General features: G+C 54.7%; 2 protein-coding genes across 3 annotated transcripts; both read left to right on the forward strand.

Moving 5' to 3' along the window:
- The first annotated feature begins 2,014 nt into the window (after window positions 1-2,014).
- Window positions 2,015-9,554, forward strand: NATD1 (N-acetyltransferase domain containing 1). Its single transcript, XM_043472253.1, has 3 exons — window positions 2,015-2,267; window positions 6,006-6,124; window positions 7,021-9,554. Exons 1-3 carry the CDS (start codon window positions 2,162-2,164, stop codon window positions 7,135-7,137), a joined length of 342 nt encoding a protein of 113 aa, XP_043328188.1. The 5' UTR covers window positions 2,015-2,161; the 3' UTR covers window positions 7,138-9,554.
- Window positions 9,555-13,196: 3,642 nt separating this feature from the next.
- On the forward strand, window positions 13,197-24,342 carry TMEM11 (transmembrane protein 11). Of its 2 annotated transcripts, XM_043472243.1 has the most exons (3): window positions 13,197-15,336; window positions 23,314-23,426; window positions 23,529-24,209. In XM_043472243.1, the coding sequence occupies exons 1-3, from the start codon at window positions 15,060-15,062 to the stop codon at window positions 23,601-23,603; spliced, it is 465 nt and encodes a 154-aa protein (XP_043328178.1). In that variant the 5' UTR covers window positions 13,197-15,059; the 3' UTR covers window positions 23,604-24,209. The 2 variants fall into 2 exon arrangements, with proteins under 2 accessions (XP_043328178.1, XP_043328170.1); XM_043472235.1 differs by lacking the exon at window positions 23,314-23,426 and having other exon boundaries at window positions 15,100-15,336; window positions 23,529-24,342.
- Window positions 24,343-24,684: the final 342 nt, after the last annotated feature.

A 24,684-nucleotide genomic window follows, 5' to 3' on the forward strand; every position in this document is an offset into this window, starting at 1 on the left:
CCCAGGGCCCATCCACCCAAGACTTCTGGGACCCAATTCTGCTTTCTAACTTTGGGGTGAGGGGGTCACAGGTTCATTCAGCAGCCCCTCCCAAACGCTCCTCCATGACCAGTATGCTTTGGGGTCGAAAGATAGACAAGCCCTGTCAACTCTGTAAACACCAATTTCTTGCTTCATTCTTTTATTGATCCACTGCCTTGTTCCACAAAGGATTTCTGCAATATTTAAAGACTCCAACAAGATAACAGACATTTAAAATCAGAGGAGAAAGGAATCAAAAACAGGGAGGATCTTGGGCTCTCATGGTGGACCTGGTGTGCACTTGGCCCTGCCTGGAATCTCCCCTGGACCCGGGCTGGCAGGGGAGCTTCAATGAGGACTTTCCAAGGGAAGTGCACATGCAAGGGCCCAGAGTGGGAAATGGCACAGCCAGGTGATGGGATTTCCAGAAGCCTGTCTGGCTTCCCCACACCACTCAAGTTCTTTGGAGACAAAGAAGTCTCCTGAGACATACACAAGGTTACATCTCCTTCAGGATTGCAGTCAGCCCTGATTCAGCTCAAGTCAAGGCCCTCTTTGATCTCAGGATCCTTTTCTATTTCCTTATAAATGATGACTCACTCTTCAACCCTGTTTTGTTTCCAAACTCTGTGATACAATACACATGTTTTTCTTTAAAACAAAAATATGTCTGCCAGGATAGGATATTCTCAATAAATATATCTGACAAAGGACTCATAACTAGATAACAAAAAGAACTCCACAAAAATAGACACCGAAAGGGCCAAGAAGTGGACTTAGAAGGTTCAGCATCACAGGTCATCAGGGAAAGGCATACTGATGCCTGTGAACCACCACTTCATGTGCACCAGAATGGCTAGAACTAGATACTGGTGACACCAAAGGAACGCTCAGAATTGTTGGCAGGAGTGTAAAATGAGGTAGCCACTTTGGAAAAGGTCTGGCTAATCCTCATAAAACTCAAGGTCCTAAGACGCAGCCACCTTTGAAAAGTGCCATGTTCAAGAATGGTCACAGCACGTGTAATCCTAACAGTCAAAATCCAAAAACAACCCAAACGCCCATCAACAGTAGGCAGATAAGTACACTGTGGAATATGTATCTGGTGGAATACTACTCGGTCATGAAAAAGACACACTCAACAACGTGGATTAACCTCACACAAAATGTTTTATTAAAAAAAAAAAACAGTGAATCCTGAAAGGGCATTCTATATAATATTGTTTACATGAAGTTTTAGGAAAAGCAAATTAGTCACGGGGTGGGGCAATGGCTGGAGGGGGAAACACAAATGATGGACATCTTAAATTGGGCGGTGGTCACATGGGAATGACGTCATGCTCACGCCTTCACCAGCAAACTAATAAAACCTGCAGTCACATGACTCGGTGGGCCGCCTTGGATATGAGCAGTTGGGGCTGGGGTTGAGGGTAGGTGTTGTCCCGGGCGCATTCAAAGAATGTAGTGTGTTCCCCACTCACCCACCCAAGAGTCCTGTGTGTCCTCAAGCAAGTCCCTGGCCCTCTTGGGACTCAATTTCCCCCTCAGTGAGTGGGTCCAGATCTCCAAGGCGCTTCCCGCATTTATCTCTGGGGTTAGAGGTGGCATTTCACCAGATCCCAAGCCAGGCTTCTCGGGACAATCGTTCCAGCGGTGTTTGACCCTCGCAGGTCTCCCCCAGGCGCCTGGGTCAAGCGCACCTACTTCCCGGCTTCATGAGCGCTTCCTGCAGCTTCCGGGGCTTTGCTGCGCGCAGGCACATAGCAAGCGCTAAGTGCTGGCTGCGAGGGGACGGTTAGAACTGCCCTACAGGTCGAAACGTGTGTTTGAGACGGGGTCCGTGGGGGTCCCCCAGAGTCTCCCGCAGGTCGGGGCCAGAGGCCCAAGGGGCCCGGCACGGAGCAGTGCGCGGCGCTGCGCCTTTAAGAAGCGAACGGAATGTATCAAAACAGAGCGGCTGCGCGCCCACTGGTCGCGCGCCGCACGTGACCGCACAGCTGATTTCCTGCTCCCCCCTTTTTGTTGCTGCGGCCGCCGCCGAGTGTCAATTTCCGCGCCGCCGCCTGCGGTCGCCCCCAGTGCGGCTCCGCGCGCCGCCCACCGAGCCCGCCGCGCGCCCCTGGCCCGGGTCCGAGCGTCCATGGCGCAGTCGCCGGCAGCAGCGTCGCCGGGCGCGCCAGAGCAGGGCTGCCCCATCCGCGTGGAGCACGACCGTCGGCGCCGCCAGTTCACCGTCCGGCTCAACGGTAACGCCGGGCCCGCCCGCCCCCGCCTTTTGTCTGCGCGCCGCGGGGCCGGGGGCGCACTCGCGGGCCAGGTGGGGGCTGGCGCCCGGGGCGGCGCGAGCCCCGGGGCGGCGGAAGCAGGCGCCGGGCGGCTCCGGTCCCGCCTCGGCCCGGGGGAACCCGCACCTGCTTGGCCCGGCTGTTTTCCGGGATCCTGCCGAGGTCCCGGGGAGCGGGTGTCCCGCCATTTCCCCTTCCCCGGTGTTGAGTGGCTTCTGGCTGCCCCTGCGAACCTTCGCTTTTCTGCGCAGAGGGGGCTGGAAGACCCTTCTAGGGGGGCTGACGGACTGAGGGGCTTCGGCCCGTCAGGGGCGGGGCGGCGTGGGGCGGGGACGGGGAGGGACGGTGTCTCCTTCAGACCCCGGCGGCTTTGGGGCTTGGCCAACTTGCCTCATCTCTGTGCGCCCGTTTCTCGCCTCTACTGTGGGATTAACTCCTGGCTGGTAGGAAGAACTGGATGCCCCAGTAAGAGTGAGGTTCAGAACAGCGCCTGCGGCAGGTAGTCAGTGCTGGAGGACATGGACTGGGCATTACTGTTTGTGTTATTTTTTTTGCTGGCAGGATCTTAGTTGCAGCATGCGAACTCTAGTCGCGGCATTTTTGATTTTTTAGTTGTGGCCTGTGGGATCTAGTTCCTTGACCAACGGGCGCCTTGCATTGGGATCGCACTGGACCACCAGGGAAGTCATTGAGCATTACTATTTAAACCAGAAGCGTAGTCAAGTCCTCCACAGCTTACTAGTCCACGCCCCCTCCGCCTGATTGTGAAATGGAGGGTTGAATTCCTTGCATCCCACCCCTTTCTGTTAATAACTTTTTCCTCCCTCCCAGCTGGGCCTTCTGTGGTAGTGCCCAAGCTGAATGGACCCGTATGGGCCACTATGCCCTTGTCTGAGGAGGGAAGGGCGAGGCTTCCTGAGGTCAGGCAGTGGGGGCAGGGGCAGAGCTCGGATAGGGTCTTGTCTGGGCTGACTGCTCCCACCAGCGCTTGGAGGGTCTGTCGGAGCTGGGACTTCACCTTCTCGGATCCCGTTTGGCTGTGCTTGGCTTTGAACCCGGCCCCAACACACGTCTGTTACAACACTCTCGTGACGTGGCCATCACCACCCTGTGTTCAGAGGAGTAAGCTGAGGCCCCCGCAGGCCAGAACTCAAACACCTTTTCCTTCCTCTTCCTCCGCTGTGGTGCCCACCCTGGCGCACCTGGCTGTGACCTCTCAGGGCACCCCTGCTACTCTCCTTCCAAGAGGCCCCCTGACATTTCAAGGCTCCTGAGAGGCCTCTGATTTCCTTGTGGGTGCTCAGGAGACCCTCAACACTCAGAGAAAGAAGAAAAAGGGGACCTTTGGGGCGTTCCTTCTTTCTTTCCCTAATGAGTACAGCCATTAGGGACACCCTCTTGAGTTGGCTGGGGTCAGGACTGGATGAGCCCAGCTGCCTTTGTAAACTTGCCCCGTCTGTCACCTCCTGCTCAGATGGCTAACTCTAAAGTGGACCAGGATCCCCAAAATGGTCTGGGTGTGTATAAGGGTGGGCTGAGGGCTCCTCTGTTCCCAGGCCCCCACTCTGCCTCAGCTGGGGAGGGGAATGTCCTGCCATGGTGACTTGCAGCCAGGCCCTGGAAGCCAGCTCACTGTGCCCATTGAGAGAGGTGGACACTGTGGCTGAGAGGCGGAGCAGCCCTGTGGCTCCTAGCGCAGATGTGTGCCTACCATCCCCTGGCAGAGCTAGGCTGGTGAGTCCCCAGCAAGTTCCAGGTCTGGGAAGGAAAGAGCAGCTGTGTGCATTCAGTCCTTGGGTTCCAGGCATGCCCCTCGCACTGGAGTCACTTACTCTATCCTCAGCATTGCTGGTGGTGGTGATGGAGGGGCTGCTCTGCCCATTTTACAGAGGAGGAGACTGAGGCAGGGAGAGTGACCAACATGCCTGCAGTCTTACACCTTGGAGGTAGAAGAACTAGGATTCATGCCACCAGTGCTTCTTGAGCGCTTACTATGTGTCACACATTGTTGTAAGTGCTGGGGGCTCAACCACCTGAGGGTCAGTGGACAATAAAGCATAGACCATCCTGAAGAACAAGATCTGTGAGAAATAAGGTTGGGGTGATGGGAAAATGCCAGTGGTTTATGTTTTTGCGGCCACACTGCATGGCATGTGGGATCTCAGTTCCCCAACCAAGGATCAAACCCTGCCCCCCGCAGTGGGAGCATAGAGTCTTAACCACTGGACCACCAGGGAAGTTCCAAGGGCTGTTGTTGAGAGTCAGGTGTCCGGGAGGGCCACCCAAGAAGGAAGCAAGCAAGGGAGCTACGGCGGCAAGAGTGCTCCTTGTGGAAGGGGCAGCAAGTGCAAAGGCCCTGGGGTGCCTGGTGTGTATTGGGAGTAGCAGAGCGGGGAGAAACAGAACCAGGTCACAGAGGACATCAAGAGGCATGGGGGCAGGTGGTGTGGGGCTGTGGAAGGCATTATGAGAACTTGGCCTTGACTCTGGGTGAGGTGGGTGCCTGGGAGGGCCCTGAGCAGAGAGTGGATCAGCTGTCATGGGCTCCCTCAGGCTGCCTGGGGGCAGGCAGTGTGAGCAGATGGGGAGAAAGCCCAGTTCCTCGGTGCTTGCTGAATGAAGCGTGGACGGATCTTGCTGACATGGGATGTGAGAGGACATGGGTGCTCAGGCTTTTGCCTGACCCCCAGATCCAGGGCCTGAAATGCTGGGGTGACATGTGGGCTAACCTCAAATAGTGAGGACCCAGCCCTGGGGGACTCTGGGGGAGATGACAGGAAGAGGGAGCAGCTGGCTGAGGCGGGTGGACCTGAGGGGCTGCAAGGAGGCCACTTAGCTGAGGATGGATGGGATCTGACTCTGCTTCCACAGGGGGTACAGGGGCCGGTGGACGTGTGAACAGTGGTCAGATTCCAGGCACATATTGAAAGTTCTGCCCACGGGCCTGCCAAAGGCTCAGACTGGGGTCTGAGAGACGTGCGAGAAGGACCCCAAGCACCTTGGCCTGGCTTGTTCGTGGCCATGTCCCCAGCTCCCGAGAAGTACCACGGATGGGCTTAGTGAACTTTTGTCAAGGGGACAGAGAGGTGGGTAAGAACATGGTTGGGTGGACAGACAGGCTGGCTGAGAGGCTGGAACTCCCGCTAAGTGTTTCTCCAGCAGGGGACTGGGGCAGACTGGTGCACCAGGCCTGAGAGGGTGTGAAGGTCAGTTTCCTGTGCCTCCTGGGCCCGGTCACTTTCCTGTGGATGCTGGTTCTGCTGCTTCTGACCTTCCCCAAGGTCTAGCGGGTGGTCCAGCTCTCTGGTCTGTTCAGGCTCTGGTCTAGTTGGCAACTTGCTGAGCCCCGCTCTACATCCAGTGTTGGGCCTGGGGCTCCCGTAGCATTGGGCAGGTGCTCCAGTGGGTGTGCAGAGAGCTGGGCCTTGGGGGGCACCGGGAGCTCTGGAATGCTAAGCTTGATGATAGCAGAAAAGGCCCACATGGGGCTCGGTGTGTTCTGGGCACTGTTCTAAGCACCCTAACCCTCCAGACACTCTCCTGAGGAGTGCTCTGTTACATCCATACTTTCTGGATAAGGAACTGAGGCTCGGAGAGGTGATTCCAGACCCAGCCCTGCAGCCTAGGACTGAACCCCTGACCCTCCCCCCAGGCCTCCCTGCTGGTTCAGGGCCTCACCCGCCCACCCCCTCCCCACAGGATGTCACGACCGGGCAGTCCTGCTCTATGAGTATGTGGGCAAGCGGATCGTGGACCTACAGCACACGGAGGTCCCTGACGCCTACCGCGGGCGCGGCATCGCCAAGCACCTGGCCAAGGTAGGGCATGGAGGCTGACCCAACTCAGAGGAGACCAGGCCCAGTGGTGGCCACTGGGTCACCCACCCATGGGCTGCACCCACCCATGGGCTGCAACGCCACCCCCTTTCACCTCTACGCCCCCACCTCCCAGGCTGGGCCCCCAGGGACCCAGACACCTGCCTTACGTGGGGAGCTCCCTGCTGGGACCCAGTGTGCATGGATGGTAGGTGCCCAGTGAACTCTCCAGGGGGCCGAACCTGGCGCCAAGGGTGAGAGTGGCCCTGAGTCCCCTAAAAGCTGCTCGGGCCCTGCCCTCTGCTGCCCTCCTGTCTCCACTGCCCCTCTGCCCTTTTCAGGAGCAGCTCTGTGCTGGTCTGTGGGGCCATCCTGTTACCAGTGAGGAGCCCAGGGTGACAGGAGCAGGGTGGGAATCTGCTGGGCATGAGGGCGCTTACCTGCAGCCCCCAGTTCATCTGCAGAATGGGAGAAGAGATTGGAATCCTGTCACCAGAGGGTCTCAGGCTGAACTCGGGGGTCAGGTGTGGGGTGCTGAGTGATCAGGCGGTTCCAGACCCACTGGGTCAACAACTGCAGGCTGACCACTCCTACTGCTGGCCTTGGGATCCCTGTGAACAGTGAGCGACCCCTGCCAGGAGCAGAGGGAGCTCCAGGTCCCCTGATCCATCCCACAGGGGTGGCTTCCTGGAGGAGGCATCCGGTGAAGAATGAGTGGAGAAGAGGGTTCTCCCAGGCAGATCTGACCCTGGCCCCCTCACTTCCCTGCCATGTCCCTCAGGCAGTTTATCAGTCTGTCCCAGTTTCCCAGCGCCTCTGCCTCCATCGCAGACCCAAAGGAAAGCCTGGAGTGTGAGGGACTGGGGCTCTGACCACTCTTCTCTCTGCCTGGCTGCCAGGCCGCTCTGGACTTTGTGGTGGAGGAGGACCTGAGAGCCCATGTCACGTGCTGGTACATCCAGAAGTTCGTCAAGGAGAACCCTCTACCGCAGTACCTGGAGCGCCTGCAGCCATAGCCCTGGCTCCACAGGGCTCGAGCCCGCCTATCGGACCCCCAGGCTTCGCCCTGGCCTCCGTGTGCTCTCAGGAATCCTGGTCCCCACGGGGGACGAACTCAGAGTTATTTTTGTAAGGACACTCGTCTGTGGCCCTGGGAGGCGGCTGGCCAAGGATGGGCCATGGTCCAGCTGCCATGGCGAAGCGGGGCCCGGCTGTTCCCGCTCTGCAGACGGTGTGAGGGCCTGCAGTCGGGACCAGAATGTGTGGACAGGGGCGTCCCTCTGGCCATGCCGGGTCCCATCTGCTGCTCTGTGCTCTGTGAGGGGCAGCAGGGGGCCCGCTCCCCAGATGAGGAGCAATAAGGAACTGTGTGTGCCAACTTCCAGGGCCATTGGGCCAGGTGAGGTGGCCCCCATGCTGCCCCTGCTCTGACTCTGTGCCTGGTGCAGGAGATGGCTACAACCACGGGAGCCCTCCCTGATGAACAGGACCAGGAATGGGCTGGGTGCCAGTCCAGGCTCAGCTGCTTGCGGGCGCCCGCACACACACACACACACACACACACACACAGAGACACACACACACGGCTGGTGTCTCTCCTTTACATACACACATGCGCGCGCGCACGCGGCTGGTGTCTCCTTGGCAACCTGCCATGCAGGATAGTGGTCCTCTCTCTCCACCCCACCCTGTGCCCGCCCTCCCCTTTCCATCTGAGTGTCTTAGGGTCCCTGCCCCTCATTGTGGGTAAGCTTTCTCAAAGAGGACCCTTTGGAGCTGGGGTGGGAGGGAGAAAGCTGTTCTTCCCAGATCATTCTCACCACCCAGAGGAAGAAGCTGTTCGGAGGGATTTCCTGTGCAAATGCCACACGTCAGAGCATCCTTCCCTTCCTGCAAGCCTGTGGCCCATCAGGAGTCTGAGGCCCCTCCCAGGCTGCCTTCCTGGGAACAGCTTGGGGAGCAGCCCAGCACCTTTGTTTTGTGGGGCCTGCCTTTCTGGGGACTTCCTTTTGGGAACTGGTTGAGGCCCAGAGTACAGCTTCCTGTGTCCTGCTTCCCACAAGGGCCGAATTCACTCCTGCTCCCTGTGGGGCCAGAGGGCAGCTCAGGAGTCGTGTCCCTCTGGGGCTGAGATGTGAGTTAACAGTGAACCCCTGGGATGACATGGCCACTGGCTAGGGTGGACTGCTTGCCCCGGTGACCCCTCCGTCTGACCTTGGCAGTCCTCTCCAGGGTGCTCCCACTTATGTATGACATCTCACCCAGCAGTGGGGATATCTCCATCTACATGTGTCCAAAGGCCTGGTAGCCCTGAGTCACTGTCCTCGGCCCCCACACCCCTCCCAGCACCCAGCCCCCCTCTGGCCTCCAGGAATTCTTTAGAGGTTGCAGGGCACCCTCCCCTTCCCTCTGTGCCCCTGACTGTGTTTGCAAAGAGCTTTGGGGGAAGGTCCTCTGAGGCCACGCATGTGCCCTCCTTGTGCAGTGTAAGAGCAGCGTAGGTAGTAGGCATGAGGGTGGACTGTCGGGCAGCCCAGGCTCTGGGCCATTTCCCTCTCCAGCATCACCCCCTCCCATCCACACTCCCCATGTTCAAGCACAGACTTTGTCATGAAAACTCTCCAGTAGCTCAGAGAGCTGGTGCTGATGCCTTTGCAGCCTTCCGGGTGAGGTGACCTGGTTCCAGGAGGCGCTGTCCGTGGGAGGGTGTCCTGCAACAGTGGCACAGGGGATCCCAGGGCAAGTTGCATGTGGAGGGACCGGAGGGCTGGGTGGCACGAGGGGGCCCGCCATGCCCCAGCCTGCACCTGTGTCCTCCCAGCGGGTGACTCTGGCCCGGCTGGCACACACAGCACTTAGTACTTGAACCAGGGATGTACAGGGTCCCCAGGGCCCCTGCGGCACTGGGCCAGGGACAGTTCGTCCCCAGTTTCTGCAGGTGCGACCTGGGCCCCCTTGCCTCGGGCTGCCTTACAAAATGCCGCTGCTCTCACTACGGCCCTTGACAGCAGCAACGGCCAACTCCCCCAATTGGGTGGGTGTGCCGCAGTCCCTCCACCAGAACCCCAGTCCCCTCCACCAGCACTCCCAATCCTGACATTGCCGGTGCTAGCCCGACTGACGTCTCAGCCTTGCCCTCCCACCCCACCCATCCCAGGAAACTTGGGGAACCCTCACTCAGGAGGCAGGTCACGTGGGCCAGTTTGTGTGCCGCCAGCAGGGAACGGGAAAGCTCAGAGACCCACCACGCCCCCAGCAGATGGCCCCATGGTCGCGTGCTCTCCTGCCAGGGCCATTCGGTAGGTCTCTCACCCAGTTGAGACAGGCGGCCACCCATGTGCCTTTCCCACTCAGGACCTGCTATAGGTGGCGTCTGGGCCAGGGCTGGTCTCCAGACGGAGTGCATGACATTTCAATAAAAGGTGTGACCCAGTGTGGCTCTAGGACTGCTTCTGGAAGGGCAGGGGTGCTCCCCTCCCTCGCCTCCGCTCCACCCCCAGGGCAGCCAGGCTCCCCAGGGTGGGAAGCCCTCAGGAGTGAGGGAAGAGCCAGAGGGCAGGCCTGGAAGGTGCTTTGGATTCCTGCATCCTCACCGGCAGGGAAGTGAGGCCCTGAGGGGTGCAGGTGGCATCAGGATCTGGGGGTCTGCTGGCTGGGCCTGCACCTCCTCCCAGGTATGGGCCCCTCTGAGGTCACAGTCATGCCTCCAGCACCAGGCTCCCCTTGCTGGGAGCAGCTGGACAGGGAGACCAGGAGGAGAATGTCCCGTCGTGTCATCTGCTCCATCTGCCCCTCTTCCTCCAGGAACCCTCTCAGGGCTTCTGCCCAGGGCGGGAGGCAGAGCACTCAGGCAGGCCAGGGCCAGCAGCACTTAGGATACATGGGATGGAGAGCCTCCTGCATGGAGTCTGGAGCCTGAGGACCCCAGGGTGGAGCATGTTCCTCTAGGTCCCCAAGGGGGCCTCTGTGGTCATGACCAGCTTGGCTTCCATAGCAGCTGGGGGTGGGGGAGTCAGGAGGCTACAGAAAGGTGAGGAGAATAGGACCCATACCCAGTTCCTGCTCCCCCCCCCCATGTCTGTGTCCTGTGGTGGGGCCCTTGTGGGCCAATACCCAGGGATACACCCAGCAACTGCCCTACAGCAGCCTGGGGTCTAGAAGTAAAACCCATGTTACTCTCCACCCCAAACCTGAATGAAACGGTAGGGCAGGGACAGGACAAGCTCAGTGAAGTTCCAGTGGGAGAAGGAAGGGCAGGAGCCAGCAGCCAGGTGGCTCTGGGGTGGGTGTTGGGTGCTACAGGCCCTGCTTGACTGGCCCTCCCCCTCTGGTGCCCCTGCAGCCACCTCTCAGGAGTCTGCTTACTTTCCTGCCCATGTACGTGTCAGCAGGCTTTCCTCCAAGCAGTAGCTCAGGGGCCCGAGGCCCCTCTAGCCTACAGAACTGCCATCCCCAGAGCTGACTGTGTCTTATCTGTGGCGCAGGTGGGATGGGACCTGCTGTGGAGGAGGCTGGGGACAGGTTCCAGGCATACAAACAAGGAGCCTGCGTTCTGAGGCCTGGATGGGAAGAAGACAGCACAACCCCGCTGGGATCTGGACTTGGGGAGGGCTCTTTGCTCATAGCATGAGGCAGGGTGCCCTCAAGACAGCCTGGTTGGCAAGGTGAACCTGGGTGGTTCAACACCCAGAGTTACATGGCAGGAGAGACCAGCACACACAGTTCTCGGTCTCTGGGTAAAAGAAAGCAATTTTGTTTTGTTAACTGAATTATACACACACAGACACACACATATATATATGTATAGTTACTATACAATTAAATAAGTTTCAGGTGTTCAAGATAGTGGTTCAGTTGGCCTGTCCAACACTTCCACAAACAATGCCCTGTATTAAATCCATTCTGTTTGAGATACCTAGGGTGGATTTTTTTCCCTAATTAGACACTGACTACTCCATTTTCAGTTGAGAAAGATGATATTCAGAGAGGAAATGACTAACCAAAGGCAAACCCAGTATCTCTCCTGTCACCCTGGTCTCAGTACTGGGTCACAATACTCTGTCCCCAGCTCTTCCTGCACACTCCTCCTGCAGGCCCCATGCAGATGCCATCTCTTGAAAAAGACCCCTAGCCACCTGTAACCTCCAAGTCATCTATTAAATCATTCTGCTTAATTTATTATCACTCTGGAAATAGTTACTTCGTTGTTAATCCCATTGGACTGGAAACAGACCAACTGCAGGGCATGAGGAATCTTAGTTCCCTGACCAGGGATCAAAACCCTGCATTAGAATTGCGGAGTATTAACCACTGGACCACCAGGCAAGTCCCAAACCAGGAAGTAATTGTCTTACTAAATGCTGTGACTCTGGTGCCTAGGAATACCTGGCACTGAGTGTGCACAAGACAATTACTTATAAGAATGAATGGCTCACTGGTAAAGAATCTGCCACCAACGCAGGAGACACAGGTTCGATCCTTGATCCAGGAAGATCCCACATGCCGCGGAGCAGCAAAGTCCATGTGACACTAGAGCCCAAGAACCACAACTACTGAAGCCCATGTGCCCTATAGCCTATGCTCTGCAACGAGAGGCCATCGCAATGAGAAGCCTGCACTGCAACTAGAGAGTAGCTGCCACTCACCACAACTAGAAAAAGTCCTCACAGCAATGAAGACCCAGCACATCCAAAAATAAACAAAATTATATATGTGTATGTATATATTATTGTTGTTATTCAGTCGCTCAGTCATGTCTGAGACTCTGTGACCCTATGAACTGCAGCATGCCAGGCTTCCCTGTCCTTGACCATCTCCCGGAGCTTGCTCAAGGTTATGTCCATCGAGTTGGTGATGCCATCCAACCATCTCATCCTCTGTCATCCTCTTCTCCTCCTGACTTCAATCTTTCCCAGCATCAGGGTCTTTTCCAATGAGCCGCATCAGGTGGTCAAAGTATTGGAGCTTCAGCATCAGTCCTTCCAATGAATATTCAGGACTGATTTCCTTTATGATAGACTGGTTCAATCTCTTTGTAGTCCAAGGGACACTCAAGAGTCTTCTCCAACACCACAGTTCAAAAGCATCACTTCTTTGGCGCTCAGCCTTCTTTGTGGTCCAACTCACATCCATACATGACTACTGGAAAAACCATAGCTTTGAATAGACGGACCTTTGTTAGCAAAGTAATGTCTCTGCTTTTTTGTTGTTGTTTGGTTGTTTTTTTGTTTTTTGTTTTTTTTTTGTCTCTGCTTTTTAAAACGTTGTCTAGGTTTGTCACCAAAGAGCAAACATCTTTTAATTTCACTCACCATCTGCAGTGATTTTGGAGCCCAAGAAATAAAGCCTCTCACTGTTTCGTTTCCCCATCTATTTGCCATGAAGTGATGGGACCAGATGCCATGATCTTCATTTTTCAAATGATGAGTTTTAAGCCAGTTTTTTCAGTCTTCTTTAACCTTCATCAACTGGCTCTTTAGTTCCTCCTCGCTTTCTTCCATAAGGGTGGTATTATCTGCATATCTGAGATTATTGATATTTCTCCCGGCAATCCTGATTCCAGCTTGTGCATCATCCAGCCCAGCATTTCCATTGATGTACTCTGCATAGAAGTTAAATAAGCAGGGTGACAATGTATAGCCTTGATGTACTCCTTTCCCAATTTGTAATCAGTCTGTTGTTCCATGTATGGTTCTATCTATTGCTTCTTGACCTGTATACAGATTTCTCAGGGGGCAGGTAAGGTGGTCTGGTATTCCCATCACTTGAAGAATTTTCCAGTTTGTTGTGATCCACACAGTCAAAGGCTTTAGCATAGTCCATGAAGCAGATATTTCTCTGGAATGCTCTTGCTTTTTCTGTGATCAAAGGGATATTGGCAATTTGATCTCTGGTTTCTCTGCCTTTTTGAAGTCCAGCTTGAACATCTGGAATTTCTCTGTTCACGTACTGTTGAAGCCTAGCTTGGAGAATTTTGAGCATTACTTTGCTAGCATGTGAGATAAGTGCACTTGTGTGGTAGTTTGAACATTCTTTGGCATTGCTTTTCTTTGGGACTGGAATGAAAACTTACCTTTTCCAGTTATATATATAGAAAGAAATACATCCTTTAAAAAATGAATAATGAAAAAAAAAAATTAAGAAGAGGGTGGTAAGGGAAGTGGCACATGATTTCTGAGCGCCAGACCAGCTAGAACCCATCTGCCCTGCAGGCTAACTCTTTGCCAGCAGTCAGTGGTCCCTGGGGGCCTACAGGAATTCCAACTCCAGCCATTCAGATTGTGCCCTCAGGGGGAGCTGTTACTATATGCTGAGGGAGTCAATCTGCCTGTGATGCTTCTGGGTATCAGTGCATTAGTAGTGATAAAGAGGTGACGTTCTGAGGGGTCTCTGCTCAAATTAGCAGGCTGAGGCAAATGGCCTATTGGAAGTTAAGTGCAAGTGCAGGGAGAGGATCCCAGGTCCACAGCTTCTGAGCACTTTCCTCTGTGCATGAGATCGCAGCCTGACTCTTCCTGAGAGGTACCAGAAGGAGCAAAATCTCAGCAACCAGACAGCCTGGGCTCAAATCCTGGCACATGAGGTCAGAGAGTCAATCGGGTAGGTTCTTCTCATTTGCAAAATGAGAATGTTGATAATAACAGTATCACTTTTATGGGACTGTTGTGAAGATAAAAGTGACTCCAATTTTTAGAACAGGGCCTGTCCTGAGTTAAGTCAGTTGATTGTTACCTGTGTGCTGAGTTCCTCAGGTGTCACCTTATGTAATACTCACATTGGTCCTCTTAGGAGGTGCTAGCTAGTATCACTCCCAGGTTACAAACCAGGAGGCAAAGAAACAGCGGTTAAATACGCAGTCCCAGATGGAGAGCCACACTTCAAACCCAGCTGTTCTAGAACCCCAGGAAATGCTCTGAATCAGCAAACTAGAGAAAACAGACTAACCACAAGGCAATGTGGTCACCGTTCATCTGTCTTTAGTAGTGCTGGCATCTGGAGGTGGAACTGTGACCCAACGGAAGAGCAGGTACTGCTGAGGGGCGGTTGGTGGGGAGAGAAAGGCATTTTAGGCACAGTATGGACCTTCTGTGGTTCAACTCGCACTCTCTGAATCTGCTAACCTGGCCAGCTTTAAGCAGGAAAGGGAGGTAGTCGAAGCTGGAGCAGGGAGCAATCTCTATATTTCGGAGGGGCTTCTGGGTTGCGCTAAGGAGCCTGAGTTGCATCTTGTAGGTACTGACGGCTTGTAAGAGGATTTGACATTTAAGACTATTGTAGATTGTGAACCGGAAGGAAATCCTGGGGAATCCTCAAGGACAGGAGCCGCACCTACACCAAAGAGCCCTCCGGCCCTGGGTCAGCAGGTTCTGCCAGCCCTGAAGGCTGAGAGCAGGCGCCGTGGTTCTCCTGTCTCTGAACTCGGAGCAAATTTCGACAGGAGAATTGCTTAAATGCTCATAGGTCTAATTAAGATGTCTAGCAAGGCTGTCGGTCGGAAGAGGGACTACACGTTCCAGAGCTGCGAGGGGCCCCCAGATCAGCCCCCCGCTCGGAAGAGACAACGGGCAGGAGTCACTGGGCTCCGTGCGCCCTCCCGACTCGGCAGCGTCCAGGCAGGGCTCCCGCCAGCGTGGTGAGGAGCCAGCAACCGCCTTCGAAGACGCCCAAGAGTGGGGCTGGTGTCCTCGCTACCGTGGCCGGACGAGGGTGGGACGTGTGCGCGGCCATCTCTCTCTGCAGCCATCGCACTTTACATTCTCCCACTTCTTCGCTTCCAGACCCACTGGGCCAACAGTCTGGCAGCAGGGACTCCGCGGCGGCGGGCACCTCGTCTCTTTTGCCTCCTGAGTATTTGGAGGATGAGTGGCAGTGGCCCTTTGGTGACCTCAGCGGTCGAAGCTCTGGAAGCACAGGCTGCCGGGTGAAGTCTAGTCCGGAAATGGACCCTCAGCGCCGCCTGTCTGAGCCCGCGTTCCCAGGCGGCCGCGGGGCGGGCTTCCGGAGCGCGGTGCGTTGTGGATTTTGTAGTCTCGCGGGGCCGGACCCCCGCCTTGCGCGCCGTCCGGGAAGGCAGCCGGACTACATCTCCCTCCCGCCCGCGCGGTGTCGCGAGGCCGCCCGGCGCGAGGCGTTCGCGAGCGGAGAGTCTCCAAGATGGCCGCGTGGGGAAGGAGGCGTCTCGGCCCGGGCAGCGGCGGTGGCGGCGCTCGAGAGAGGTGAGGCGCAGGCTGCTCCCCGCGAGCGGTTTAGGGCGGGAAACCGGCGGGGCTCTTTGGACTGCAGCGCCGTCCCCGCCTCCGCCCCGGGGTTCGCCCCGGTCCGCCCCCGGGCGCGCGGGGTCTCAGTTCCGGCCGACGCGGTCTCAGCGGGCGGCTCGGGGAGGGGTGATGGCTGGCGGGGCACTGCTGGGCCGCGGCGGGACCCGCCTGCATGCCACGAGCAGAGCGGCGCCGGAGCCCCCGCCCGCCTGGCCGCGCGCGTGGTCTTCTCCAAGCCGCAGCGAGGAGTGGTTCCCGGGACGGAGAAGGAAGGGGAAGCTTTCTCAGGGAGCCGGTGCGGGGCGGACGGGACGGCCCGCACGGTTACCGAGGGGCCTCGGCTTTCCGCGTTGTCGCTCCGGGCGGGGAGCTGACCGCTTTCCCCCGGGGGTGGTCCTCGGGACTTTGGAGGCGTCTCCGTGAGCGCCCCTGTTGTGGAAGTCCTTTGCAGTGACCTTCCCTAACGAATGTGCGTGAGTAGGGAACTGGGGGCTTGGTTCTTGCAAGGTGGATCTGGATGGGAAGGACTCATTTCTAGATGAGATTGGAGTCGTTCTCGTGTTTCGTGTTGAATTTACAGTTTTTGCTTCTGGAAAACAGTTTCAGCTTAGTAGAAGCTGTTCAGACACCAGAAGTTTGGGAAAGGAGATGTACTGGTGGAGTCACCCGCTTTGTACTGTCCTGACCCTTCAGTTACGAGCGGGCTGGTGCGGCAGAAATCAGCAGGATCTCCGTGTTGTTTTTTTTTCCCCCAATGAGGATTGTTAAACAGAAAAGTTATCTCCCCCGCCCCCCCCCCGGCGCCTTTTCTCCCAATTACTCTGTGTTCTTTTTCATTGATCGTTTGCACCACCTACTCTTTGCGGTCGCCTTCTGTTTGGTTGTGGTTTAGGTCGCTAAGTCGCGTCCCACTCTTGAGACCCCATGAACTGTAGCCTGCCAGGCCCCTTTGTCCATGGGATTTTCCAGGCAAGAATACTGGAGTAGGTTGCCATTTCCTTCTCCAGGGGGTCTTCCCGATCCAGGGATAGAACCCGGGTCTCTTGCATTGCACGCAGATTCTTTACCAACTGAGGTTAGTTGTGTTGATAGAACCCTCTAGCTTGCATCTTATTCTTGAGCTCAGAGTTATCCAACCTTGTCTCTTCTGCACTTCCTCTTCCTTGAAGCAGCAGTAAATGGCCAGCAGGTACTTTTGTTTTTCCTACTTCCACCTGGCATTTAGTAGATCCTTCCATAAAAAGTTAAGGAGTTGATCTCCATACTGGATAGAAACAACAAAGGGCCAAATGAGGAGACCCAGACCTCATACAGGGCCACGCCGGCAAAACAGAAGCCTTTACTGATCTAAGAAATTAGATGTGGGTTTGTTTTTCTCCTTGGTTTAAGACAAGTGTTAATTCAAAATTGAGTTTGCAAACCAAGATCCCAAAGGCTGAATCTAGTCCTTGACTGTGACCCTCAGTTTTAAAGAGAATTTTGAGTGAGTTATCAGTGCTTGTAAATGGAAAGACTTCACATTAAAGTCCCCTTGGAAAGCTCTCATTGGCTCTCTTTGGTCAGGGCAGGTGCTCATCATTCCTACCTAACAGCTTGACTCATTGCAGTTACATTCCTGGTCTGCTTAAGTGTTCCCACTACACCCTTCCACCTGAACAGCAGGCTCTGCTTGTACATGCACATGTTGTGTGTCAGCCAGGAATGGGGCGTCTAGTTTTGTGGTTTGGGTGGAACCATCTGCCCTTCTCCTAGATAACGTGGTGTGGCTGCGGGACCCGTTTGCTCTGCTGGGGGAGCGTTTGCCGGGGCCTGGTTTCCCTGAGCCCACACTGAGCAGAGGGTGGAAACCGAACCCGCCCAGGCACACCTCCATTCCTGCTCAGTGGGTGGGAGGACTTTGGGGTGGGGCAGGCGGATTAAGTGCCCCCAGCGTAGACTGAAGCCCAGGCAGACTAGAGGCTCCGTGACTACAGTAGGCTGTTTATGGGTGCTCTTAAATGACTTTGTTCCATGTCACATTTGTGCTGACTCAGATTTCAGCTCCACACTGTAAGACCACTTTCCCAAATTGTCACACACCCTTGGTTGGAATCTGGTTTATGCTGACACTCTAGGAAACATGGTCTGGTTTGGGGCATTGGCTGGAGCAGAGCAATGCTTTGGGCAGGCTTTCCAGATTTGCCTGTGGCTGCAAACTCCAAAGCCTGCTTTGGGCTTGAAGGCCCTGCTTGGTGCCCGACAGTTGGCAGGAGTTACTGCTGTCATCTGTGTGTTAGTGGCTGTCCAGTTTAGAAGGCACAGTGTGTGGGTTCTCGCTTTACCTGATTCTTGAGTCTAGAGCTGTGTTAATTCAGTGCCCACTTGTCATTTACAACAATTAAATCTAAATTAAAGTGAAAACTTCAGCTCCTCAACCAAAGTACTCACATTGCAAGTGCTCAGTAGCCAGCCATGGCTTGTGGCTCATATACTGGATGGTGCAGATAGAGAACAGAAAGGTCAGCTCTGGTCTAGACCAGGATAAGAGAGGGATGGAAATAAAGAATGAGAGCCGCTTGCATGTTTTTAAAGTTTGTTTTATTGAAGTATAGTTGATTTACAATGTTGTGTTAATTTTTTTTTTTTTTAAGAGAATCCCCAGGCTTCCAGTAGAAGCTGTTGGTCTGTACTGTTTTAAAGTCTGTATTGAATTTATTACAAAATTGCTTCTGTTTTATGTTTTGTTTTGTTTTCTTGGCCAGGAGGCATGTGGGATCTTAGTTCCCCGACCAGGGATCAAATCCAGATCGCCTGCATTGGAAGGCGAAGTCTTAACCACTGGACTACTAGAGAAGTCCGTCCCCGCCCCCCCCTTTTTTTTTTTAAGTATTTATTTTTGACTGCATCAGGTCTTGGTTGTGGAACGCAGACTCTTTCCTTGAGTTATGTGGGCCTACCTCTCTCTAGTTGAGGCACATGGGCTCAGTCGCTGCAGCTCATTGGCTTCCTTGCCCCTTGTAACTGTTGTGATTGATTCTGCTGTGAACATGGGTGCAAAAATATGTTTGAGTTTGAGTCCTGCTTTTAATTATTTTGGATCTATACCTAGAAGCGGGATTGCTGGATCATATGGTAGCTTTATTTTTTGAGCAACTTCTACACATTTGCCACAGTGGCTGCTCCAATTTACATTCCCATCAACAATCCCAATATGTGGGATCTTCCCGAACCAGGATTTGAACCTGTGTACCCTGTATTGGGAGGTGGATTCTTAACCAGTGGACCGACCACCTGGGAAGTCCCTAACTGGGCTTTGAGTCCACAGCATAGGATTTTACTGATTTCCTTGGCTTCCGAGGAAGTGATTTGGCATTTGCCAAATGTGGGTTTTCCTAGACCTCGGGGTCGGGGGGGAGGGTTGGTAAAGGCCACCACCTGGTGTGGTCACGTGATGCCATACTTCCTGGGTGGGAAGCAACTTCGTTAGTAGTTTTTAACAATATATTATTTTAATTTTTACAACAATTTAACAGGTTTTCAGCCACAGGTGCTCTAATTACTGTAATTTTCTCCTCTTGTCACTCCTTTTTTTTTTTTTTTTTTTTTTGCTGTGCCGGGTCTTCATTGCTGCACGCTGGCTTTCTCTAGTTGCTTCTCGTGGTCTTCTCATTGTGGTGGCATCTCTTGCTGTGGAACACAGGTTCCAGCGCAGGCTCAGTAGTTGATGCCCCACAGCATGTGGGATCCTCCCAGACCAGGACCTTGCATTACAAGGTAGATTCTTAATCACTGGACCACCCAGGAAGCCCTCTTGTCACTCCCTTCCAAAGTACTTCCTCTAAGTCTGTTGGGAACCTGACACTTTCAGGCCCAGGGTGGGGGCAGAGGGTGACTGTGATGAAGACTGTCACAGACCTCAAGGAGCTTTGCGTCACCTCCTTCTGTGTTTGAGCTGAGTACAGGAGCCCAGGGCCGCTCCAAAAAAGGTCCCTGAAGCAGGTCCCTGCCCTGGTTCGGTTCACCTGGTTTCAGCATGACCAAAAAAGATGGTGGGTTGCAGGGCCAGTGCCCACTTTAGTGGAACAGGGACACGGACCACAAGACTGAGACCACCTTGGCCCTGGGAGTGCAGGCCTCTTCGTGGGGCCCAGGAAGTTGCTGGAGCCGGAGGGGTTCCTTAAAGTTACCTGTTGGGCCACCATCCAAAGAAAGGCCATGATTGACCTGTCTCATACATAGCATTTTTAATGCTTTTCAGCAGGTATCTTGTCTTGGAATTATAAAAATTATATGTTAGATCCATCAAAAGTATCTCTCTAACATGTGAAAAGTTACAAACTTGCTATCACATGTGGGGCCCTGGAGGCATGAGGCTGAAGGAAGAAAGCAGCCCCAGCACATGTGCCCTGTGATGCCTTCGTGCCAAATGCCCAGAAGAGGCAGGTATGGAGTCGGGAAGTCAGCTGGTGATTGCCAGGAACAGGGGTCGTGGGGGATGGGGAGCAGCGGGGTTACTCTTTGAGATGAGGAAGACACTCTAAAACTGATTGTGTGTTAACTCAGTGACATTGTCAAGCCACTGACTTGTGCAGTGTAAGTGGGTGAACCTATTTCAATAAAAGCTGTCATGTAGGAAGCACAAGTCAGAACTACCATGAGATGCCACTTCACACCCACTGTACGGCTACTATTGAAAAAAAACAGAAAACAAAAGTGTTGGCAGGGATGCAGAGAAAAGGGAACTCTTGTGCACTGTTGGTGGGAGTGTAAATTGGTGCAGCCACTGTGGCAGTGTGGAAAGTTTCTCAGAAAATTAAAAATAGAGCTACCATATGATCCAGCAATTCCATATCTAAATATATATCCAAAATAATTAAAAGCAGGGACTCAGACATATTTTTACACCTATGTTCACGGCAGCTAGAAGGTGAAACTACCCGTCAACCATAGATTAGTAACAGAATGTGGTCTCTACATACAAGGAAAAAGGGAAGGAAATCCTGACACATGCTGCAGTGTGGATGAGCCGTGAGATATTATGCCAAGTGGAATAAGCCAGCTGCCAAAAAAAGTATCATGTGGTTCCACCTATACGAGGCCCTGGAGCAGTCAGATTCATGGAGAGGCCGCAGAAGGGCAGCCTGGGAGTTGTGGTTTAATGGGGGCAGAGTTTTAGTTTTGCAGGACAAAAATGTTCTGGAGATTGGTTGCCCAACAGTGTGAGTGTACTTAACCTTACTGAACTATATACTTAAACTGATTAAGAGAGTAAATTTCCTATTAATGTATTTTACCATAATTTAGAAAAGATCAATAAACTGTGTTAGCATTTCCCTGGCCACGCGTCCCTCCCTGCAGACAGCAACCACCTTACTCCTGAACCCTCCATCATCTCCACGACAATGTGTGTGTGTGTGTGTGTCTGTCTGTCTGTCTGTCTGTCTGTCTTTCTCTGCTCTTGTAAAGGGTCTTCTGCTCTCACCAGACAGTACTGCTTTGAACATTCTTGTGCAACCCTGACTTTGGGAGGAGTCTCCAGACTTTGGGGGTTCCATGCCTGAGGTTCCTGTAATCCCAGGTTCCTTTGAGACTGGCTTTGTGATGGTGTGGAGTCTGTCCTATGGGTTCTTTGTGGGGGCCCCAGGGTGCCTCTGATGACTTTCCTGGGTGCTGCCGGGGCTGATTCAGATGAGGAGAGGGGAGACTGACTGGATAGAAGCAAGTTGACCAGTCCCTGACCCCGCAGCGGCAGGAGCCTGGCAGGCCATGCTGTGCACTGGCGAGTCCCGTTAGTTCCACAAAACCTACTGGATTCAAAGAGCTCCGAATCAGTTAGTAAAATTGGCTCCTTTTCTTTCTGGAGCCACTCTGTTCCCTCCCTAGGGACAGTCATAACTCTCAGGTCTTATATCTGCTCAGAAGCATTCTGTGCATGTAGAAGCAAACATAACTCTTATACAGAAATGCACTGAAGATGGCAGGCTACAGACACTGTTCTATACTTTTTCACTTTACTTTGAAGACTTTTCCATTATCAGCCTGCTCTCAGTTTTGTTTTTTAATATGGGCTCCTTTTACTATGTTCTCTTACTGTTCATTTCTCACCTTCAACAAAATGCAAAAATATAGTTCCTTAGTAAGGCTCAAAAGATCCCAGTTAGCTATTGTTATTGGTTTTAATTTGCTTTTTGTACAGGGTTCAAGTTGACTGGTGATGCTGAGATGGTTCAAGGTAACCCTCTAATTGGGTTCTTTCCTTAGTTGGGTTACTTTTGACCCAGAAACACAGCAGGCTACCTACAGTGGGCGCTGGGGTAGCCAGGGTTGGTGGCCATGGCCCCTGGCTTCTGAAGCAATAGTCTCTGCCAGCTGGGGGCCTGGATCTGGGGGTCTAGGCAGGGTGTGAGGGCACCCCAGCTGAGGGTGTGGGCGCTGACCACAGAGTGGGTCCTCTGAGTGAGTGGCTCTTGTGGGTCTGTGTGGATCTTGCACTTGTCCCCATGCCTGCACTGGACCTGTTTCTCTGGGTGTTGCAGTCTGTCCTCTCCTGAGGGTACAGTGGTTTGGCTTCTGAAGCAGAAGTAGTGGTGAGCCCACGGTGGCATGCCCGCCGGGCTGGCTCCCAGCTTGCTGTGTGAGAGGGCCCCTGGGAGGGTTGGTTCGTGGTGATGGACAGGAGTCCACAGTAGGGACTCCAGGCGGCCACAGCGGGTGATCACCTGGTCCACACCGCCTCAGCTGGGCCGTCCTGACTGTCCCTGTCCTGTCTGGGCTGAGCCAGGAGCCTGGAGACACCTGTGCCACATGCACCAGTCAGTGGGGATGGCCTTGCCCACCATGTCTGTGGGAGGAGCCAGGGAAGCCTTCCTCCAGGGTGGGTGCTAGCTCAGCCAGAGAGGTGAAGGCCAGGGAGCTGGGAAGGGCTGGGTGAGCCATCAGGTGAGGGTGGGGCCTGCCTACTGACATGCCCCCAGAATGGAGCAGTCTGGTCAACTGATGCTTTCCTGCTGGGCCTGTCTTGTCACTGCACTTGGGGTGGCCACAGTCTGCCAGGCAAGCAGGGCGCTGCACTCAGGTAGATCAGGGTTTGGGCGAGAATGCTCTGTAATCCCGACCTTGTCCCTGTGTCTTGCTCTCAATGCTCCAGAGGGACTCAGTGGCCAGAAAGCTCCACTTGGATTCCGACAGCAAGGCCTCACCCCCAGAACCCCCTCTGTGGGTCAGCACAGTGCACAAACCCCACCCTGCCCTCCCCGAGCTCCTCTCCCGCTGCCTGGCTGCCTGTCTTGATTATGAACTTGAGAGCACAAAGGAGATCCCAGGCCAGGATGGCTCCTCTGAGACTGAGGTCATGCCTCAAAGGTTTGCTTGTCTGCTAAGGAGCTGAGTCCCACCTGGAGCCTATCTCCTTCCTGAGTTAAAAAACCAAATGGGGAGACTCCAGCAATGCCCCAGAGGAAGACCGTCTCTTCCAGGTTTATTGATTTCAGTGGTTCAGCTCATTAACTGCCTAGAAAGGCTGCCCTGCTAACTGGACACTGTAGCCAGGGCCTGCGGGTGTCCCATCCCCAGGGGATGGCTTCTTCCCACCCACACAGTTTAATTGGGGCCTGTGACTTAATTAGGGGGCTTCCCCGAGCCCAACTTAGTTACAGTTAACTATTCCAGGATAAAGAGCCCCTCTGCCTAAGTCCCGGACCCCGGTGGCGCCTCCTCACCCTCTCCCCTGTAGCCTCAGGAGAACATCAGGCCCACTGTTCATCCATCTGGAAGGAAGCTCTGCCTCCTGAGTTTGCTCAGTTGTTTGCTTGGGTAGCTTTTCCCACCAAACCCCCTGGGAGCATGACCAGAAGGGCACCAGCAGCCAGCTCCCCATCACCCCTTCATCCTCCCAGAGCTCTGCCCGACAGTCCGGCCACTGCTGCCCTGAACACATAACTGTTTCCCGCTTCAAAGGAAACACTGACCATGGAGATTCTGGAGTGACCTCACTTCACACGCCTTCCCTGGTCCTGATGTGCATGGTTGCTGACTGGGAAGCTCTGAGCCCTGCTCCCAGTGGCCTTTGGGTATGCACGGGGTAGTGGGAGGCTTGTCTCTGTATCTCCGGGCCCCAGAGCAGCCACCAGTGCCTAACTGTCTCCTTTTTCTCCTCATCTCTCCTTCCTAAGGGTGAGCCTGTCAGCCACAGACTGTTACATTGTGCACGAGATCTACAACGGGGAGAACGCCCAAGATCAGTTTGAGTACGAGCTGGAGCAGGCCCTGGAAGCCCAGTACAAGTACATCGTGATCGAGCCCACCCGCATCGGGGACGAGACGGCCCGCTGGATCACTGTGGGCAACTGCCTGCACAAGACCACCGTGCTGGCGGGCACCGCCTGCCTCTTCACCCCGCTGGCGCTGCCCCTGGATTACTCCCACTACATCTCCCTGCCCGCAGGCGTGCTGAGCCTGGCCTGCTGCACCCTCTACGGCATCTCCTGGCAGTTTGACCCCTGCTGCAAGTACCAGGTGGAGTACGACGCCTACAGACTGTCGCGCCTGCCCCTGCACACACTCACCTCGTCCACCCCGGTGGTGCTGGTCCGGAAGGACGACTTGCACAGAAAGAGACTGCACAACACGATAGCGCTGGCGGCCCTGGTGTACTGTGCCAAGAAGATCTACGAGCTCTGCGCCGTATGACCGAGCCGCGCTGCGCCATGAGCGGCCGGCCGGGGAGGCATCTGGCGTCGCGGCTGTTATTGTAGAGAGATAACAGGTGACAAGTGCACCAAGGGTTTTCTCAGCTCGTCACACTAGGATGTGGATTTCCGCCGCCATGGGGCCTGCAGCTGTGGAAGTCCCACTGGGCAGCAGGAGTGATGGAAGCGAGGCTCCGGAGGGGGTGTGGACGCGCTTGGGGGTCGTTAAGTGTGTCGTTTAACTGTACCATCCAGAGCCAGCCAGAGGCTAGTGACCATTAAAATGATAAGAATTTCAGCTCCAGGTGTCTGCTCTCTCGTGACGGCCCTGGTGGGAGCGTGCAGGCAGCAGGAGTGGGCACCACTTGCAGCAAGAATAAGCCTCTCACCAGGCAGGCCCAGCCCCTCCCAGAGGAGCCTCATGTCTCATCTGGGCCTTGGTTCAAGGAGCACTGCTCAGGGGTGGGGCGGGGCAAGGCCAGGCCTGCCAGTCTCTGGGTCTCTGCTGAGTTTGCCCAAGAGAGCTGGGGCCTGGGGTCTCTTGTCCAGGTTCTGAAGTAGGAGAACACAAACTAATGCCTGTGTTTTTTTTTAAGCATCGAGGCTGTCCTGCTGTGGACCCTGAGTTCAACCTGCTGCC

Source organism: Cervus canadensis, chromosome 1 (genome assembly GCF_019320065.1).
Source record: "Cervus canadensis isolate Bull #8, Minnesota chromosome 1, ASM1932006v1, whole genome shotgun sequence".
Taxonomy (NCBI): Eukaryota; Metazoa; Chordata; class Mammalia; order Artiodactyla; family Cervidae; genus Cervus; species Cervus canadensis.

Excerpts from the sequence above, each read along its gene's own strand:
- TMEM11 (XM_043472235.1), top strand. The coding sequence starts at position 15,275 with ATGGCCGCGTGGGGAAGGAGGCGTCTCGGCCCGGGCAGCGGCGGTGGC. Across the intron at positions 15,337-23,528 it reads GGTGGCGGCGCTCGAGAGAG|GGTGAGCCTGTCAGCCACAG; the intron begins GTGAGGCGCAGG and ends CTCCTTCCTAAG.
- NATD1 (XM_043472253.1), top strand. The coding sequence starts at position 2,162 with ATGGCGCAGTCGCCGGCAGCAGCGTCGCCGGGCGCGCCAGAGCAGGGC. Across the intron at positions 2,268-6,005 it reads GTTCACCGTCCGGCTCAACG|GATGTCACGACCGGGCAGTC; the intron begins GTAACGCCGGGC and ends CCCTCCCCACAG. Across the intron at positions 6,125-7,020 it reads TCGCCAAGCACCTGGCCAAG|GCCGCTCTGGACTTTGTGGT; the intron begins GTAGGGCATGGA and ends CCTGGCTGCCAG.